The 21,002-nt window shown below is 37.7% G+C and overlaps 2 protein-coding genes across 4 annotated transcripts in view; one reads left to right on the plus strand and one right to left on the minus strand.

The window, feature by feature from the left end:
* The window catches only part of KDM1B (lysine demethylase 1B), a 48,636-nt gene extending 39,239 nt beyond the window's left edge, over positions 1-9,397 (plus strand). For all 3 annotated transcript variants that reach the window (XM_063096608.1, XM_063096609.1, XM_063096610.1), the window contains 5 exons: positions 1,035-1,151; positions 1,856-1,981; positions 2,898-3,020; positions 4,600-4,752; positions 7,535-9,397. In XM_063096608.1, coding sequence (XP_062952678.1) covers positions 1,035-1,151; positions 1,856-1,981; positions 2,898-3,020; positions 4,600-4,752; positions 7,535-7,618 — 603 coding nt within the window. In that variant the 3' untranslated portion in view covers positions 7,619-9,397. The remainder of the gene's footprint in view (positions 1-1,034; positions 1,152-1,855; positions 1,982-2,897; positions 3,021-4,599; positions 4,753-7,534) is intronic.
* A 485-nt stretch (positions 9,398-9,882) lies between these two features.
* DEK (DEK proto-oncogene) overlaps positions 9,883-21,002 on the minus strand; it is a 33,965-nt gene continuing 22,845 nt past the window's right edge. Inside the window, exons 8-11 of the mRNA XM_063096907.1 lie at positions 17,182-17,317; positions 16,693-16,841; positions 12,275-12,343; positions 9,883-11,372 (exon numbers count right to left, since the gene is read on the minus strand). Of these exons, the coding sequence (XP_062952977.1) occupies positions 11,361-11,372; positions 12,275-12,343; positions 16,693-16,841; positions 17,182-17,317 (366 nt within the window). The 3' untranslated portion in view covers positions 9,883-11,360. The remainder of the gene's footprint in view (positions 11,373-12,274; positions 12,344-16,692; positions 16,842-17,181; positions 17,318-21,002) is intronic.

Genomic DNA, 21,002 nt, shown 5'->3' on the forward strand with positions numbered 1-21,002 from the left:
CCAGCATTCTGATGCATCTTCATGAGATTTGGAAGGTGTGGTGTCTGCTTCACTTCTGCTCCGTCTACTGATAAGCACAGTGGTCGAGGTGTTTGGTTTTTCTACAGCAGGGATAGAAAATGTCCCAGGGTCCAATCATTAACTACAAGGGAGTCAAGAGGCAGGGCACAAGATACCAATTTTGCTGGTGCAGGTTGTTCTGTGTGTGGCATGATTCTCGAGCTGGCAGCAATAGTAATGTCTTCCTGACTGTAGCAGTGGTGACATGGTTCTGTGCCAGAATTTTCCTGATTGTATGGCAAATCAGCACCTCTCTTTGATGGCCTGGTTTTGTGATGTGGCTTTGAGAGTCATTTTTGAAGGCTCAACTTAGCATCTGTTTTTTCAGCCCATCTAAATGATTCTTTAGACCCATTTGAGACTCTGTGATAAATTGCTTTGTTCTTCAAAAATAAATTCATGTGGCTTGACACGATTGTAATAATCCCTGATGTTTATGATGTACTTTACCATTTATGAAGCATATTGATGTATCTTGTAAGTTTTAGTTTTAAGCATTAACCCAATCCTTTGAGGTTAGTAGGGCAGGTATTACCTTCATTTTGTAGATGTTTGGCAGAGATGAGTGGCGGGGCTTGGCCTCACATTAGAATGTATCAGGAATGGTACACAAAGTTTTCCTGACTCCATATTTAAGGATTTTTTCCTCCTATAGCACTGCTTTTCAGGATTGGGATCTGCTCACTCTTCTTACCTGGGGTTATTGTTAGCTATAAGAACCTTAATGCAAATTTCTTAATGTGGATGCTACGTCTTCTCAGCCAGCCACCGTTGTGCAGTGAACAACCTGCACGATTGTACATGGCGGCCCTTGTTCTTATCAGTATAACAACATGGAAAGTTGACAGTCTCATGACTGACAGTAGAGAGGAGTGTTCTTCAGGTGTTGAGATTTTCCTGGAAATAAACCTGAGTAGTTGTGTTAGGTTCAGTTGCTGTGTGTGTGTGTGTTAACTGTTCTTTATTTCCCACAGGTATTAGTCACTGTACCACTGGCCTTACTACAGAAAGGTGCCATTCAGTTTAATCCACCGTTGTCAGAGAAGAAGATGAAGGCTATCAACAGCTTAGGTGCAGGCATCATTGAAAAGGTGACTTCAATTACTTTAGCTGTAGAACTAGAGAGATTAATGTCAGATGGTAGGAGCTAATCTCTGATATGGGGAAGTAGTGGGTAATTTTTGAATCCAAGTAAAATTCACAGATTTGCTTTTCATTTGAATAATTGTTCATGAAGAATATAAAAGGATGTTCTCAAAACAAAAGGAGGAGAGTTGGCTGAGGTCTGTGAGTTTTGACTTCAGGAGAACGAATCTTGTTATTCACAGAATTTGAATTTGGTATGAGCAGTTCTTGTTTTTTTCTGCTTTCCTTGTCTACCCTGCACTCATTGACCCCAATGAGGAGAGTGATTTACTTCCTCTGCCTTTAAAATCTTCATCAGCCGAATCTGCCTGTGCTGTGGTAGATACTGGCAGACCTGTGAATAGTAAGCATTTAACTTGTGGACCTATGCTCCAAGACTAGGTGTCAGGAATGCTTTGCATAAAGCTTCAGATTAGCCTGTAGGTTGTCACTGGGTCCCACTTGTGTCTGTGGGAATATGGAACTGAATGGCATAAAAACAAGAAGCTCACAAAGAAAGAACAAGAGGTGAGATGGAAAGAAGGAGTGTTCTGCCTTGTTCTTTTGAACATGGTTGGTTAGTTTTAGAGTGGAGCTACAGGTTGCTTCTTAGAGATTGCCTGTGGTTTTGATTCAAGAAACACTTGATCCTCTTTCTCTTGCTTTCCAGATTGCCTTGCAGTTTCCTTATAGATTTTGGGACGGTAAAGTTCAAGGGGCTGACTTTTTTGGTCACGTTCCTCCTTGTGCCAGCAAGCGAGGGCTTTTTGCTGTGTTCTACGACATGGATCCCCAGGTAAAACCATTTGGGACATGTGGTTTGAATTCCCTTCTTAAAGTTTGGAATTTGGTTTGGTAATCACTCATGGGTCAAGCCCAGGAACTCATGAATGTTGTCGAGACTCTCGATGTGTGTTTATATTCTGGGAGGATGTTTGGATTGAGGCATTTTCCTGCAGGAAAGGAACCCCAATATTTGCCATATTTTCTTGAAGGGCGAGTGTTGTTCCCTGGGTCATGAGTTGGTTGCTTGTGGAGACTGGGTTATTGCAGGCAGGTAAGGGGGTTCTTCTTAGGGAAAGCTGGCACCAGCACGCTGAGGGAGTGGTGCTTGAAACTTCCTCTGTAAGGGTCCTCTAGTGAGCTGCAAAGGGTGGGGTGTGATTCATCCAGGTGAAGGAGGGTCTTGGTGTGCGTGGATATGAGAGGTTGGAGAAGAAAGGAGCACGTGGCTGGGACTTGAAAGTTGTGGTGTTTTTGCAGTCATGCTATTGCTGCGACATGAAAGAAATGCACCTTTCAGTTCTGAGAAACTTTGTGTTAAAAAGGCTTCACATGGGAGCCAGGGGCAGAATTTCTTTACCATTGGAGAAGGGTCTCCCCCCATTATTTTATCTGCAGATTTCCCTTCTCAATCTCCTATTTCTTCTGAAACAAGTTTTTATAAGAGAACAGTCAAGGGAACTGTGGATTTGATACCCCCATTACTTCCTGAGCGTTTGGTTTCAGCAGGGAACCATACAGTGGATGGATGGATAATGCGTGTTTCTGAGGAAAATGGGCTGGCAGTGGGAGTGAGGATAAGGGACGTTTGGAAATAATGAAATTTAATTAATGAGAATGAGGCCCATATCTGTTTGGGACCAAGCCTTACAGAGATTTTTGTATCAAAAACCAAAAGCGTGAACTGCTTTCCCCGTTCGTGTCTGCAGAAGAAGCACAGCGTGCTGATGTCCGTGGTTGCTGGGGAGGCTGTGGCGTCGGTCAGGAGCCTGGAGGACAAGCAGGTGCTGCAGCAGTGCATGGCCACGCTCCGGGAGCTCTTCAAGGAGCAGGTCAGAGAAGCACTTCTCTTTTCAAGGAGAAAGATGTGCTTGCTGGTACCTTCACGAGCTCTTCAGAGGGTCTATGCAACCCACAGCCAACGGCAGTGCTGGGGATGAAGGGAATCCAGGCTGTGGGCCCCGTTACTCCTCCTGCTTTCCTCCTTTCCACCGAAGTACCTCATGACTGGGGCTGGTTGCTGGTGTGCTGGGGGCGCCATAACAAAATACCGCATGCTGGGGGGCTTAGACACAGAAGTTGATTCTCAGAGTTCTGGAGGTTGGAAGTCTGTGATCAAGGTGTCAGCTGCGTTGGTTTCCTCTGGGGCCTCTCTCCTTGGCTTGTGGGTGGCCGTTTTCTCCCTGTGTCCTCACATGGTCTTCCTTCTGTGTGTGTGTGTCCTTATCTTTTCTTACAAGGACACTAGTCAGATTGGATTAGGGCCCATACTAATGAGCCCATTTTTACTTAATTATTCATAAAAGCCCTGTCTCCAAATACAGTCCCATTCTGAGATATTGGAGTTTAGGACTTCAACTTAGGAATTGGGGGGACATAGTACAGCCCATAACAGTGGCCTATACCTCCTTTTAAACAATTGCCTTCCTTTTTTCTACTCATATCATACACACATCCCTTTTGTTTCTAAGAATGTAAAAGGCTCAGCATTTTCTACAGACTCTGTATTTACTCAAACCCTTGAAGCTTTGACTACAACTTTCCTATTACAGAGGGACATTGTCCAGCATTTTCTCGTATCCCACATAGGCAGATAGTCTCTTCTAACTTTTCTTCTAGGAGCTCAATGTACTTTATATTTGCCAATTTACTAAATCTCGCAATTTCTAGATTTGTAAATGGCCATGGTTTATGTCCTTTTCAAATAAATGAGCAGAAATAGAAGTGCAACGACTCAAAAGTTTCATAAACTGGATGTGGAAGGCATCCAGATATATTGCTAATTTCATAGGAGAGGGTCTAACTAGTGATGTGATTGTATCATAGTAGGCCTTAGCTTGGGTTTCTGTCTAAAAGTTTGTTTTTAAATTAGGTATTTGGAACTTAGCACACAGTTTCCGTAGAAATATGTTTCACCATGATGCTAGTCAGAGGCCTGCTGACAAAATTATTTGGAATTTAGTGAATGTGAAACATATCCTTGAATCACTCTTTCGTGGAGAAGCCTGTTGGGAATTCCAACTTGTGATTCTAGGGCTCCACCCTTCCCTTTTCTACTCTGGGCCAGAGACTCCATTTCTACCATCTTTCCAGCACATGCCAGGCAATGGAAAAGGGAAGGCCCAGGCTCTTAGCCTTCTTTGGTGGTGGCCCCTGGTAGGTGGGGAGAGAATGTCCCTGGCATAGGACAAATTATAGAAGTGAGGGAATTGTGTGGGTGGGGCAGGAGATACAGCTATGGGGCCTGGGTAGTGTTCAAAGAGGGTAAGAGGAACATACTGAGACTTGCTGTTTTCAGAATGCTACAACAGTGAACTCAGGTCCTAAAGGGAGGGAGAAATGTTTATTTATGATTTGGGTTGCACCATGTTTTCTTGATCTTATTTCAAAATTCCTTTTTATTGGACACAGGAGGTCCCAGATCCCACAAAGTATTTTGTCACTCGGTGGAGCACAGACCCATGGATCCAGATGGCATACAGTTTTGTAAAGACAGGTGGAAGTGGTGAGGCCTATGATATCATTGCTGAAGAAATACAAGGAACTGTCTTTTTCGCTGGAGAGGTATGTATCTTGATTACTTCATATTTTAAAATAATGTTTATATTTGTGTCTTGACTTAACGTTAGGTAGACATTATCTACTGACTTCGTATCAGGTTAAGATGTTAGCCTGTTTAATCTTTGCAGCAGTCTCTCAGCATGGTTATTTCACACTTTTAACTGAATTGGTATCTGTTTCTATTATGTGGCTATATGAATGTGGTTCCTGCCGAGCCAAGGTGTTCATTGGTTCCTCTCTTACCCAGCTGTTTTCTTGGAAGTCATAAGGGCCCCTTTGGTCATTAGCTTAATTCTTCTGGCAGCTCTCCCCAGGTCTCCCCTGCCCTTAAGTCGTCTCTAATTCACAGTTGAATCTCTCTGAGCTGGCCTGTTAGTTCCAGTTTCTGAAGCCCCTTCTTCTTGGGGTCCTTTCCGTCTGCTCCAGGCCACACTGGCTCGTTTTAGACATTACTGCAAAGCTGTTCTCTGGGTCTCCTTTTTTTTTTTTTTTTAAACCACTTTCCAGCATTGGGCATTTATTTCCAAGATCCCTTTCTTCTTTCTTGATTTACTTCTGTTGAAAAATGTTTTCTTTTTGATCCTTTCTGTGCCTTTTTTCAGTCCTTGTGATCTAGAAACTCATGTTCTTCAATTTTCTTATCATTTTTCTCCAGTTTTTTCTTTATTTCTAGATCTTTTATTCCATATCTTGGAACTCTTGGATTGACATCCGATTTTTCTCTTCCTATTATTCATCTCTTTTTATTCTACTCTTGGGGAGATTTTTAAAAATTTTCCAATCTTTGAATTGACTTTTAAAATATTGGCGTGTTCCTTGGTCTCAGAATATTCCTTTTTCCGTAGCACCACCCTCTTCTTGCTTTGTAACTTGTTTCCTAACTAAGGTGATTAGAATTCTGTGATTTGTTTTCAGTTCCCTCCCTGCCTAGTTTCCTCAGAGTTCCTGTTTTGTGTGCTGTAGTCTGTGCCTGCTGTGTCCAAATGCCCAATCCTTGACTGTCAGCTCAGATTTGAGTGAGGCACTTTTTAAAATACCACTTGAAAGCTCAGCAAGCTCAGCACTGGTGGTAGGATCCTCCAGCATCACTGTCTATCTGGGAGCATTTAATTTCTCTTAATGTGGTGGAATCTCTGCTCCTGGCAATGTAGGGGCCAGAAGCCTAATTGTGAGTTGTGAAGACTTAATCCCCCTTTTGTTTGGCACCTTACTCCTGCTAAGTCAAATCTTTGAAGGACTGCAGTGGGCAGAGCGGGGAATATGGTGAGGGACCTAACTGCTCTTCATGGACTTTAAACAAATTCTGTTTTCACCCCATGCCAACCGGTGCCTCCATGGTTCCTCATGCAGTCTCCAGTGGCTGAGACTTTTGTAAGGATTCTTTGGGGTGAATTGGTTTGCTTTTTGTCATTAATACCCCCAACTCCACCCCAAACTTAAAGTGAATTTTCAGTTACCACTCTTTCATCTGTGTCTACACTTTCTACTAGAGTACTTGAAAAAGTTCATGGAGGGGTGGCTGTTTAGCTCCATTGGTGACACGAAAGTCGAGAGTTCGGATCCCAATACCAGCCAGCTGCCCCCCGCAAAAACACAAAAAGTTCATGGAAAAATAATTCTAATTTTTGAAGTACCCTCATATATTATAGTTTGGGGTTACATACATCTCCTAGTTTCATCTAAAATAGTTTTTTTTTCCCCCAAAAAAACAAACTTTTTTTTCAAAAATCTCTGGTTTTTGAGTGATTACAAAAGAATGCCTTCATAAAATCAGAGTACTCCTTGGCCCGTGAAGAGCCAACGCTGTGGGACGAGCATAGCGGTGGTACCCCAGGCAACGACTGTCAGCGGCTTCCAAGAGATGGCTGTTTCAGGCCGGTGCACCTTAAGGCATGAGCAGGGTTTAGAACCTGTGCTGCTTTGATAGGATTATTACTTCACCTTCTTCTAAAACCCTTTTTCTGAGGCTTGTCATTGCCACTCTCCCTACTAGTAGTTATATTCCTACCGACCTGGTCATTCCCCCATTCATTAGTCTTTGGCACCTAGATGTTTTTCCCTTCTGCCCCAACCATCAATTCAGGTGACTTCATCTTTACCTTATTTCCTACCCTTCTCCCTGTTCAACTCCACTTCAGCTACCCTTTCCCATAGCCACATCTCAAACCTTGTCATTAATACTTAACGATTGCTAATTCAAGCCACTTATTTTTGGTTTGTTTATTCTGTTCCCATTACAACCATACCTTGAAAGCGAGATTCTATCATGGACCCTCTTTACTTCCTCCCATACCAACAGCCCTCATCTTTTGTCTTTTGTCTTTTTGTTGAACTTGAGGTCCCTGGTTTATCCTTTGAGTAACTCAACTCTCTACCCTCTTGTTCCATCCATCTAGCAAAACTCCATCTGTGGATGAATTGATAACATTTTTCCTACTTGTTTCACTTATCACTGATTCTACCAGCTAGACTATTTGTCTGATTAATCTTTTTCATCGTTAACTCCAGTACCTGGCATATATATTTAATATTTTAATGAATGCCACACAGTACTTCGCAGAAGTGCTGACACATGGTAGAATGAATGAATTTAGCAAAGCATGGCAAGATAACTAGAAAAGTTCCAGTGCTGTGATGGGCGAGCAGCGTTAGTGTGACCACACAGGAATGGCACCAATCTTTATTTTAGGAGGGGTCCAGATAAAGTTTAAGCTTGAATTACCTGAATCATCTGAATTCTTTATGCATGATCTTAAATTATGTTGTTTTTTTTTTTTTTTTACAGGCAACAAACAGACATTTCCCACAGACTGTTACAGGGGCATATTTGAGTGGTGTTCGAGAAGCAAGCAAGATTGCAGCATTTTAAAAAGAATTTGTCTGAACCCAGCTTTCTTCTGTACCCCAAGTGGGAAAGCTTGAAACACATGTCAAACCTCAGTTTTATAAGGGGGGGAAATAGCTCTCTGGATATAGCAAAATAGAAATGTTTCTAAGGTGATATAACTTAAACTCATTTCACCACTCTGAAAGCACTGACCCCAAAAATCCTTAAAAGCACTTATATTTAATTGCATTTTCTACAGGTCCAACAAGTACTAGAAGTCTGTATTTCAGAATAAGGCAGAACATAATCTTAAACTAAGACCTTGGATATGATTCGTAGTTGGAGGTTCCCTTTAGATTTGACATTGTTTGGCTGATAAGTTTTTATACATTGAAAAACTAAGTCAATCAAGCAGGAATCATTTAAAAAAAGATAAAGCCATGTGTTTTTCTTCTGTGACAACTTATCAGTATCTGTACCAATGAGCCTTATATTTCGAAATAGCTCCAATATTGAGCTTTTATTTAAAATTAGAACTCTCTTTATAGATACAGCACAAACTCCCGTTGAAGGTAAAATGAAGCTTCTAGACTATTTCATATTGTACATATTTCTTCCTATTGGGTGTTCAAAAGAAGTTTAAATTCAGGTATCTTTTGTGATAAAATATTTTAAATTTGTGCATTCATTGGCAAAACAGCAAAATTTTTATTCCCTTAAACAGTGTAGGTGTTGTCTCTGAAAACGCCGTACAGATAGTGTGGTCTTCACACTATAGGTAGAATATAGCTATTTTTCTTAAAGCCAAATTTGGGTTGGGTAGCACACTTTAAATATACTGTTTTAGCAACCACTAGCAAAAAGATCTCATCAGAATTTAATAAAAGCCCCTCCCCACTTCTTTTTAAAACAACTGATTCAATCTCTAGAAATGTTTTCTGCATAATTATGTTTACAGTATTCCACAGGCAGGTCCACTGGAAAACTACAGAAAAATGTGAGCTATCCTAATAAATATTACACGTTTTATAGCCATATCTTCAAAGCCTGAGAACATGGCAAAAGGCTGTTTTTCCTTTTTACTTATGAACAAAAAATTGTTTAATATGTCATTTTAAAATAAACATTGGTTTCAGGATACCTCTTTTGCCAAGAAACCTCATTTTACAGGACTCTTTCAATTATATTGATCTGCTTAAAAAGAACTAAAAAATGACTTTAAAGTCACCTTTCAAAATATTAGGTATTTTAAAAATTTTAAATTTCGGCTTATAAGCAGAAAGAATATCTTATGGAAAGAATGTGCAGTGATCTTCAGAGTTTAGATACAAACATCCCCTCCCTATTAAAGTATTTTGCAAAAGAAAGCCAACAGCTGTATATTGCAAAGTTAGCACAGAAAAATGTTGATATTTAGGTTTTCTGCTGATTCATTGGTACTGACGGGGAAGTATTCTACTATAAAATGTTATGTATTAAAATGTTTAGCATGTTAAGTGATAAATACAAAATGTAAGTTTGAAATGGTTCACAGTAAATTATTTTAGTTTCTGGGCACTTAAACTTGTACTGTGCTACAAGTAGGGGAAAACCTACGTGAAGTATGGTAAGTGTGTATTTAAAAAAAAATTTCCTGTCTCAAGTTACATACTTCATTTGATTTTGTTCTTTAAGGAACCATGGTACTTTTTTTGTTAGTTTTTCATTGTCTGAAGATTTTGTAATTGGGTAGCAGTGAATACAAAAATTTAGTGTTTTAACTGCAGATCACAGATAGCTGGTTGTATAAAACTGCTTAATAAAAACAACTTGTTTTTCAAATGCACTTTGTGTACTGTAGTGATGAACACACTCTATTAAATGGGTGTATCATCACCAAGAACTTTCACCCACACGAACTCTGTCCCCTCACCTCCAAACCCTCTTTATATTTTTTATTTTTGGATAGCCAGTATGGGGATTTGAACTCTTTAACCAACCAGCCAATAACACTCTTTTGTACCTTTTAGGTCACAGAAATTACTCCTTAACCCCTTCACAGTAAATGGTCAAAAGATAAACAACTGCTAAACTTGATTAATTGATAGTTTAGTGAAATCACTTCAAAAACAATCAGTTATTGCAAAAGAACACTCCAAATCATATAGGGCTATGGGATTAACTCCATTTAAAAATACCTGTTCTGAAATCCTCCACCACAGGGGAGAAATGCTAAAAAAAAAACCTTAATAAGTTAAGACATCAAATGCAAGAGACTTAAAACACCATTGATTTAGATTTTTTATTGACAAGATTTGTAAGAACAAATTAAGTAAAATCAAAAGCCAATTCTTAGATCTTTAGTAGCTTATTCCATTCATTTTTAAGTATACCTTTCCCTAATGTCTCAATTTTATCAAGAAACAAGTCAAACCTGTGAAAATACCTGTTAACATTCAACATATTTTTATATTTCTGTTCTATGATGCAAAGATATTTTTAAACAATCAATACATCAAATATCTGTCATAAGCAGCATGTTTTATTTTAAAATCCACAGACTAATAAATTGATCAAGACAGTCAATTTAAGAGACTAACTTTGTCTCACTGAGAGTGGGGTCCCTATGTTGATCACCTAGAATCCTGACTGGCCAAAGTTTAAAACCCAACAGCCCTGATTATACATTATTTTCTTTAATGTTAGAAATAAGTATATTATCACTTTTGAGAAATAATTTGTCAGAGTTATCTGCTATTGCCTACACATAATCTTTTAGCATTACACCTGGTTCTTTTATCATAATTATAAAGGTGGCCAGGTTTTCTGTAAATATCAGCATTTTATATTGGCAAAAGCAGTTAATAAAAATCAGTTTATTTACTATAAGCCAAATGTGCTTGTACTTAATTAATCCCACCCTTTCCCAAAGATTTGGAAGCTTTGATGCGTTCCTTTTGGTCTGTCCTTAATACTAAAAGTACCTATAGACACTTTTGGAAAAGTTAACACTAAGACTACAAATTGATGACACTTCCAAGGCAAAGCAGGGCTGTCTGTTCCTTCAGTGTTGCTGTCACTGAATTTTGACTTTCACTGCTCTATCATACCATCTGGTTGAACACTGACATTTCATAGTTCACAACTGTAAAGATACCTACCTACTTAATGTGAGTTTAAAAATTGATCTGCACAAAAGAAATAAAAAAACTATATACAACAAATTGGTTTTTAAAAATACAAAAATAACATCTGTCACTTTTGTCATGCTGACAATTTGACTATATACACATGCAGGAGAAATTCTGATTTAGTCATCTGGCCAGCTCTAGCTCGTATATTAATATAATGAACACACTTCACACTGACAGAAGAGATGTGTATTCAAAATATTCCATATACTAAATACTGCATAGTCTCTCAACGTACAAATGCCGGTTATAATGGTTTTTGTTCTACTTGATTAAAAGTATGTCTTAAGCAAGCTAATATTAAGTGCACTAAAAACCACTACAGTTCAATAATCTATGACCTTATATAAAGAAATCCAAAATGTACAAAATACAACTATAAAAAACAATTACTGCCATGCAAGATTTTAAACTAAAAACTGCATAAAAACGCAATTTAAAACGGCAAACTCAAATTTACGTAACACTCAAGATAAAAAGGTCAGCAAGTAAGTTCTACCAACACAATGCTTAACAAGAATTTAGAAAAGGAAATACATTCTCTTTGCTGGTATAATGGTATAAATCAGATCTTCAAATCTATGGGAACAGGTCACCTGTCTCTGTCTTCTATCTCAAGAAATTAGCTGTAGTGAAAAAGAAAAATGATTTTACCATACCCAACACATAATATTAAGTATACATCAATCGTAAAACCTTATTCCATCTTTTTCATATTTATTTTACTATTGTGACCTTGGAAAATCAGTTGGGATCAATAAAAAACTAGTTGATCTTCCCTCGCCTTTTTTTTTTTTTTTTTGTCTTTTTTTTTTTTGTGACCGGCACTCAGCCAGTGAGTGCACCCGCCATTCTCATATAGGATCCGAACCCGTGGCGGGAGCGTCGCTGTGCTCCCAGCGCCGCACTCTCCCGAGTGCGCCACGGGCTCGGCCTTCCCTCGCCTTTGACTGGTGGGCAGGACCTGTCCTGCAGCAGCTGTGTGAGCAGCTTTGAGACGCCCAGCTACCTGTGTGCACTAGGAGCCCGCATCTCAATCTGAGTTAAGATTTTATCACTAACTTAATTTTTAAGCTCTAAAATGGGGATTAAAAGAAACATTTTCCCATTTTGAAGAAAGCTGAGGATCAAATGTATTTAGTGACACAAGTATTTTGAAAAATAAGCAGTATTTGATATACAGTTGACCCTTGAACAAGGTGGGGGTCAGGGGTGCTATACCCCAATGCAATTGAAAATCTGCATATAACTTTTGACTCCCCCAAACTTAACCACTTTCCTAGCACTTAAGTAACTGTTACTAACTACTAATAGTCTACTGTTAGGCAGGCTACTTAACTGTTTGGTTAGGTATGCCATGTATTCATGACATACCTAACCCCAAATTTTCCAATATATTTATTGATAAAAATCCACATAAGTGGGCCCACACAGTTCAAACCCATGCTGTTCAAGGGTCAACTGTACATAATTTCTTTTGTCTTATATGTCCAAAATGATAAAACTTGGAAAAGAGTGAAATATTTACCTCTTTAACAGTTGTTTTTATGAACTCTTTTCTTTCGGTTAAATCATAAGCAGGATAACTTTCATATACCTAAAGTGAAAAGAAAAACATTAAAAGCAGATTTTAAAATCCAATAATATTCTCTGCCTTTGAATAAAAAGAAACTTATGCTATGTATAAATAGCTGCATGTACAAGGGGTCTTCAAAAAGTTCATGGACTCCTATTACCTTCACGAATATAGATTCCTATTATCTTCTAATTCTATTTTTCCACAAACTTTTTAAAGCATCCTCATACATTCTAACAGTACTTTGGTTCACCATTCAGAATTCTATTGCAAATGAAAAGTTTTAATAACACTGTATACATAGCAGAAAATAAACCAGCGTGCAAATATTCTCAGTGCTCTATAAACTGGGAGTATGGGCTAAATTAACAATGAATACGAGGAAAACATCCAGGTAGATCTTAGTTAAGTGGACTAAGTTCTTTATATTGTCAGGTTATTTGCCAAACATCTTTTAGAAATATTTTACTTTCTTCTCTGTTTTATCATCCAATACTCTACAAATGATTCCACAACTTGAATTTAATGAACTTCAGCCCTCTACTCCACTGCTCATTCCCCTCCCTAAAGTTAAGTCACTAAAATCCAGGTGGTCTTCAGGAGTCCTCTAGTCCTAGAATTTGATTCTTTAAATTTCCCTCTCTCTTATCAACTTTCTTGGTCTCATTATACCTGCTGCTTGACTCCATGTCCCAACTCCATATGCTAAGTCTTCAAGCACCCTGCTGGCTTCACTCTTACAGTACAGTTCAGGGTCAGCAACTTTTTCTGTAAAGGGCCAGACTGTAAATAATTTCAGCTTTGTCAGTCACGGTTTCTGTCACTACTCAACTATACCGTCATAGTGTGAAAACAGGTTGCCATAGACAGTACTTATAAATGAACGAATATGGCTATATTACAATAAACTTTCTTTATAAAACCAGATGGTAGAATGGATTTGGCCCTCATAAGTATAGTCGATCATTTAAATTACTGTTTGCCTCTTGTTCTTTTCCTGCAGAATCCCAACCCTGAACTGGTCTAACTACCCATTTTAACATGCTTAAGCTCAAACCATAGATTGCTGTGAGAAAACAGCTTTGAAAAAATTGGTCCCATTTTCAGTTCATGGTATCAACTTCAAAGCCTCCCCAGCAATCCCTAGTCTCTAGTCAGGTTCTCCTTTCATTCCCACCAGTGGCAGTTTCATCTCCTTACTCAAGTGTCCCACCCCCCTGCTCTCAGCCAAGAAGCCACTATTATGAAGTCTCTCAACTTTCTGACATATTTCTTTCCCCTGCAGTTGTATCTGGATTCATCAATGTTTCCTACTTCCTTTACCTCCTCAACTCGCCTGTGGCTTCAGCTTCTCCTCCTTTCACAGCACTTGTCCCTGGCATAACACATGCTTTCTCTCCCCTGGCACTTTCACAAATATTTTCTCATCAACTTATATGTCCCCGACCCCCATTTACATAACTATTTTCATTCCCAAGCAAGTTCCTTGAGACATAAAACCTAACTCATTCACTTTCCTCACCATTAATTCTCACTCTAAGGATAAATAACCTTGGCTTTTACCACCCCTCAAAACTGCTCTTCTTGTGTGATCATCTCCTAACTGTGGAGTCCAAAAAAAGGTCAAGCCCTCACCTCACCTCTCCGTGTTACTAATAATCTCTTTTTAAAAATTCCATATGTATTCACAAGTCTTTCAAATGGACAGAAGTAATCTCCCTTCAATTCCCCTTCCACTCTGCTCCTCCCACCCAAAACCTCTTTCCCCTCAAAGAAAACCAGTGATCAGTTTGGTATGTTATCTTCCAGACCTTTAAAAAAATGAACTTATATACACATACATACACATATAAATGGCAATATAGTTTTTCTGTATTTACAGAAATGAGGTAATATTCCATGTTTTAAAAAATTTAACAATAACTGAAAGGTTTTGCCATGTTCTTTTGAACTGCTACACAGTATTCCAAAAATACGGATGTACCACAGTTTAACCATTTCCCTACTGATGGCCATTTAGTTTGTTCTGATTTTTAAGTATTACATAAATGCTGATTATTATTGTAATCACTTTTGTGCAGACGTGACTATGTCTTTAGGATAGAAACCTAAAAATGGAATTGCTAGGTTAAAGAGTATTTGCAATTAAAGATAGTACCTAACTGTCCTCCAAAGAAGCTGTTACAACTTAAGGCATATGACAGCACCTGTTTCCCTTATGTCCTTGCCAACAATGAAAGCTGTCAATCTTTAAAGCATTTGAAAATCTAATATGCAAAAATATTTCTTTCAGGGGTATGTGTGTGGCCAAGGATCAAACCCTGGACCTTAGTGTTATCAGCACCACGCTCTAACCAACTGAGTTCACCAGCCAGCCTCCTTTTCATTTCTATCTCCCTGGTTAGTAGGGAAAGTTGAGTGTGTTTTCTTATGTTTATAGGTCTTATACATTTTTTCTGTGAATTGCCTTTCCATATCCATATCCATGACCATTATCCCAAAGGTTAATGACCTTTTCTTAATTGGTGCTACTCCCTTCTTGAGACTGTCTCCTCTCTCGGATTTCATAGCAGCACTCTCTCTAGCCTTTCTTCTACTATTCTGATTCAACAATTTTTTATATTTTGTAGAAATTATTTCCCAACCATCTCATGTTGGTAGTCTTCAGGACTCTGTCTTTTGCTTTTCTCATCCTTTACCTTCTTCCCTGGGCCACCTTTATCTATACCCCTGATTTTAACTCCCAGCAGTGCCCTAGTATAGATCTTTCTCCTAAACTGGAGAATTATAATGTTCACAATTTTGCCCACTAGGATGTTCCAAGCGCTCCAGCTCAAAATGTTTGGAACTCTTTTTTTCAAAAAGTATTCTTTCTGTCCTGTTCTCTATTATAATTAATGCTATCCAAGCTCTTACACCACAATGAAGTAACCTTTAGTCAGGCTCTCTCAATTTATGACTTGGATTATGGCAATCCTGTCATTTTGATTATGATATAAACTGAGTTTCCTGACTCTCTTGTTTCATCTTTTTGCCAGTCCATCCTTTTCGATGTTTCTAGGATAATTATAAATAAAAATATGATTGTTTTATTCCCCTGCCAAATACCTCAATAATCCAGCCAGCCTCCCAATTCCCTATTAGCTTCAGGAAGAAAACCAAACTCTGTAATAAGGTACATATAAGATCTGCAAAACCCTTTAGTATTCTCTCCTAACTTCTGTGAAGACTTCCTTCCAATCCTAGTCTTGAGACATTTTAATCTAATTACTATTCCTTGCAGTCATCATTTCGGTGAATGTGTCACTGTTCCTCAACTGTACGGAACAGGATGCTCTTCCAAGGACTCGGTTCAGAACGCAGTTCCAAGATGCTTTTCCTGATTCCCCTAAACCCCTGTCCCAATCCCCAGCAGGTTTTGTTTGCTGTGTGGTGCTGTAGCTCCTTCCATGCTGTTCTTCACATACTATACTCTAATTTAGATATTTGTCTTTAACCCACTAGACCACAAGCCCCTTTTTAAAGCTGAGCAATGGTTTCTTCAGCTCTACCTGGAAGATCTAGCTCAGTGCTTGATATGCAGTAGAGGATTAATGAATGCTGAGTGAATAAACAAACAATAATCAATGTCCTAAAAAAGATATAGAATATTTTACCTTTGGTACATTTCAAATTATAATTTCATTTTACCATAAGAAATGAGATTCTAAAATCTCCCAGTTTTGGCCCAGGGTATGGAATCCCTATGGAATCATATTAAAGACTAGGATATTTTATTTCCTGAGAAGTATTACAAGAATGCCACAGAAGTTTAATAAGTTAAAAACCTAATTTATAATAGCTCATTTATCATATTACAAGAGAATAACGTGGTCCATGAGATTCTGCTTTTTTAAAATAATACAATCTGAAGATGTATCAATAAAGTTTCCAGATCAGAAAAAGCAAGTTTCCTATGTGGTTCAGAATGCATCACTCTCATTTTACTCATTCTTTGTTTTTTGTCTTTTTCGTGACCGGCACTCAGCCAGTGAGTGCACTGGTCATTCCTATATAGGATCTGAACCCGTGGTGGGAGCGACGCTGTGCGACCAGTGCCGCACTCTCCCGAGTGCGCCACCGGCTCGGCCCTCATCTTACTCATTCTATTGTTACTTGTAGAATACCTCCATTAGGACAGAGACTTTGACTTTTATCACTATTTTATTATTTAATGTGGTATTCTAATACCTGTAAAGTGCCCGACATACAGTAGTTCAATAAATATTTATTCAGTGAATGAAAGCACATAAGGATCTAGCTTCAAGTTAAGAGATGGGTGAAAGAATTTTTCAAATAAAAGCAAATGATCTAAAAATTTGCCAAATTACCTTTTTGCAAATTTGCTTCATTGTGACTTCCTCCAAGTTGGCATTGGCCAATAATTTCTTTACTGTTTCCTTTAACTCCTCATCTGTAGGTGGTTTCTTCAATTTTTTAATTAAAGGTTCATCATCTGAACTATCCTCAGATTCACTTTCTAAAAGTAAGATATTTTATTAAATGTGAATAAAAATTTTTCTTACATAGCAAAGCAAATTAACATTTAAGACAGGTTGGGAAGAATTTTATAAGCTTCCTTCAAATTCTCAAAGGGGTATTGAATCCAAAAATCATTATATATCACCACTGTATATATTACCTATAAAACATACATTGAAAATTTTGTCAATTTTGAAAAATTATGAACTGTACAAAAATGATATACTACTATCCTCCCCAATGAACTTTGCAGTTTACCGGTTTTCCACACACACTTAAATACTATGTGCAATATATATGTATCTTTACGGTTGCAGATAATGCCTTTTCTAACATACCTTTTTTGGAACTGTTTTGATTCTTCTTGGTAGTGCTGCTATCTGCCTTTTTAACATTAGCACTTTTTACAGATTTTTTACTTTTAGAAGTAGCTTTCTGTTTAGGCTTTTCTCTTTTAGTTGTCTTTTTTGGTGGCTGTTGGAAAGAAAAGCAAAGTACATATACTGATGAGATTCATTGCTGTCCTCCTTTCCCTATACCCCTCAACAATATTAGAGAAAATTGTCATATTTCACATCACCAATGAAAAATTATTACTAATTACCAATTTTTGAAAGATGACAAAATACACTCAACAATTTTATCCTAACCCAAATCTAAGCATGATATGGCAAGAATCAGTCACAAAAAAATAATAGATACCTACATTTACTCTGTACTATGGATAGAAAATTTTATATGTATTACCTACTTAAATCTTGAAAAAACACCCCTAAAATATAGATACTATTATCCTCCTCTCATTTATTTCTCTCTCTTCCAAGTATAATCTAAGTTCCATGAGGACAGAAGTTTTTCCCCTCTAATGTTCACTGACGTATCCCTAACTCTTGGAACACAGTAGTTGCTCAATATTTATGAATATATGCGGAAGCTAAGGCTCAGTGAGGTCATCTTGTCCACAGTCACATTAACTAATAATGGGAGTGTGGGGGGGGAGGGGTCAAGATTTAAATATAGATCTGACTCCAGAACTTGTGTTTCTTAAACACTAACCCATAGCTGATTAACCAAAAGCAAAATACATACATATGGATAGATTAAAATGACCAAATTAGTTTATACTTACTCTTTTAACCAGGGTCTATGAAATTAGGAAGCGTTAACTCCTCATCTAATTAACATTCTCAAAGGTAAAAACATCATATAAGCAAACATCTCAAGATAATTAAAATTCTCACCTTTACATACCAAAACTACTGCAAATCACTTGACAGAAACTTGAATGTTTCTCCAAATGTTTTACACTCTTGACTTGAGTTTTATCATCATAGTTCAACCTTTTTTTAAAGGACAGAAACATTGGGTTGAACCTATCCTTCAGAATAAAGCGTATAGACCAATCTGTCCCAAAAGTTAAGTGGGCTCACACTATATCTAAGTGCAGTTCACTGGATTTTAGTGTTTTTCTTTTGGCTACAATACCATCACTATACATATCTATATCAGCCTAATATTCATCACCCTGCACTACCTTAATAATATACTGTTGGCTGGGAACTAGCTAACTTATATGGTTTTAACTGCTACTAAAAAATGCATTTAAGAGGGTCAAGGGGCTGCGATGATTCTAAAAGTAAAGTGCATGAGTTTTACCATAATTTTTGTTATTTAGACAGTTTTTACTTATTTCCTAATTCTGAGAGATGTTCTAGATATTGGGGGTTACACGACAGGCTCATCAGTTTTCTCTGACTCACCTAAATTGTTTTAATTCTATTTAGCATCTACCTAGTTCACACAAACTACATTAGGCTTTAAAAAGCAATACCAGAAATTCATAAGTTCTGTTGATGCACTTAACACACAAGATAAAATAATCACTATTATATGTCACTCTTTAGTCAGACTAATAAAATCTGGACTTGTGGGGTACAAGAAACTAAGTTATTATAGCAAGGGTTGGGAGGATAGGCAAGAGAAACAACATTATAAGCATTATTACTTCATTCCCATTCAAATTAGATAATTCAAATGAAATAAGTAAAATACTTCCATAGCCTTTTAAGGACTGTCATAATTTCAGAAGGCATACAAAATATGGCACCATTTTTAAAACTGCAAATTGAGAGCAAGTAATAGTTTGACAAAGCAAACACTTGTAATGATAAAGATCAAGCCATCTCCATAAAACTTTACTTCTGGACAAACACATAAACATTCAGAACCGCACATCTTGCTATATTTCAATCATTTTCTAGACGGGGTAATGTTCTATAGTTTTTCTAAATGGACAACTAGCCTGTTTTTTATTAACAAAATTTCTAAAAGATTGCAAACATACTGTGTTTAAGTACTACAGAAGAAGATACAACATAATACTTCAGCATGTGGGCTCTTGAGGCAAGCTGCCTGGTTTCAAATTCCAGCACCAGTACATCTCTGGCCCTAGTTTCCTCATTTACAAAATAAAAGAAACATAGTATCCATGGTTTTAAGGAAAGTAAATACATTAATATATGAAAGTACTTGTTTTGATTTTCTTTTGGTAGCTGGCCAGTACAGAGATCAAACCTTGGACCTTGGTGTTAACAGCACTACGCTCTAACCAGCTGAGCTAACTGGCTAGCCCCCATGAAAGTACTTTTAATGGTACCTGGCATATAGGAAACACTCAACAAATATTAGCTATTATTACTATTATGGGTGCTTCCTTTTGTAAACTGAGAAATTCTTTAAATTATGCAAATGTAATTTCCTCCGATAACTTAAAAAAGTATTCTTTAAAAGCAGGGTAGATGCACAGAATGGAAATTATAAAAGCAGTGAGATAGACTCAACACCACCCGTATTAACTATGATACATCATGCTTATTTTATTACATTATGTTAGATATGACTTGATTCTCAAACATCCAAATCCCTGTAATTATGTTATTTATACTGAATTTCACTTATCTTTAGTTACCAATTGAAAATTTTTCTGTGACAAACTTAAGGTAGGCATTCAGTAAGGTATCTCTTTTAGATTGATGGGTGTTGACTTGACAAACAGTGAAAGCTGAACAGTGAAACAACTAAACTCATACCTAGGGGTATCATCTTGGTCAGAGAGGTAAGATAACTGATAAACTCACATCTTGTGACTTACTTAGTCTTGCAGGTGTTAAGAATCATTTCAGCCGCTCTGAAGGCAAGTTATTAGGTAAAGGAGGGATAGACAACTTTGAAAAATGGGGGCATCTCAAAGGAAATACCTCAAAATTGGAACACAATAGACAATTTTGGCAAATTTTGACAAAATGGCAGTTAAGGCAAAACTGGGTAACTAGTATTGGGAAGTAATGGAAAGAAACACTGGGAGAGCTGAGAAGGGCAAGTTAAACCATGCCCACTTTAACACTACATCAACTTTCAAATCTTCGTTACTTTCATTCCTCTCCTCTGCTTAGGAAAATCTCACTCATGATTCTAAATCCAGCTCAACAATCACCTCCTCTAAATCTTTCAAGGTATCATCAATTTGATTCATCCATACTCCCACAGCACTTGGCCTACAATTCATTGATCCCTACTTTATAGAAGGTACTGTGTGAAGCAGTGAATAAGAACATGGGCTTCACAACCAAACTTTCTGGTTCCAATCCTCACATCACCACCAATTCTGCATTCTCCAGAAAATCACTCTTCTCCGTGCCTGTTTACTTGTCTGTAAAACCGGAGGTAGTAATACCCACACTTTGCTGACTTTAACACTTTCCTCCCACATTTTTATATCTCTCATGCTAAAGTACATTTTGCAATTCACATAAAAACAATGCCTGTAAGGTAGGCTCCATGAACTATGGCCATATCTATAGTTGTTGTGAGGATAAAATAAGTAAGTACATATAAGGCAACAAAGGAAACAGATATTTAATGTATGTACGTTTATTAAACACTACTATTTACATGTCTGTCTTCCTACTACACTGCAAGCTTATGGGCAGATCTGACAATCTCCATGAGAACAGACACTGACTACCTCATTTAGCTTCATCTATCTCCAGCAACTAGAAGAGTGTTTGGCTTACAGTAGCCACTTAATATTTCTTGTTACATTCATCATTTGCAAAATGTGGTTTACCTGTACTCTGTCTGACCCTAGGAAGTGGTGAAA

Source organism: Cynocephalus volans, chromosome 5, assembly GCF_027409185.1.
Source record: "Cynocephalus volans isolate mCynVol1 chromosome 5, mCynVol1.pri, whole genome shotgun sequence".
Classification (NCBI taxonomy): domain Eukaryota; kingdom Metazoa; phylum Chordata; class Mammalia; order Dermoptera; family Cynocephalidae; genus Cynocephalus; species Cynocephalus volans.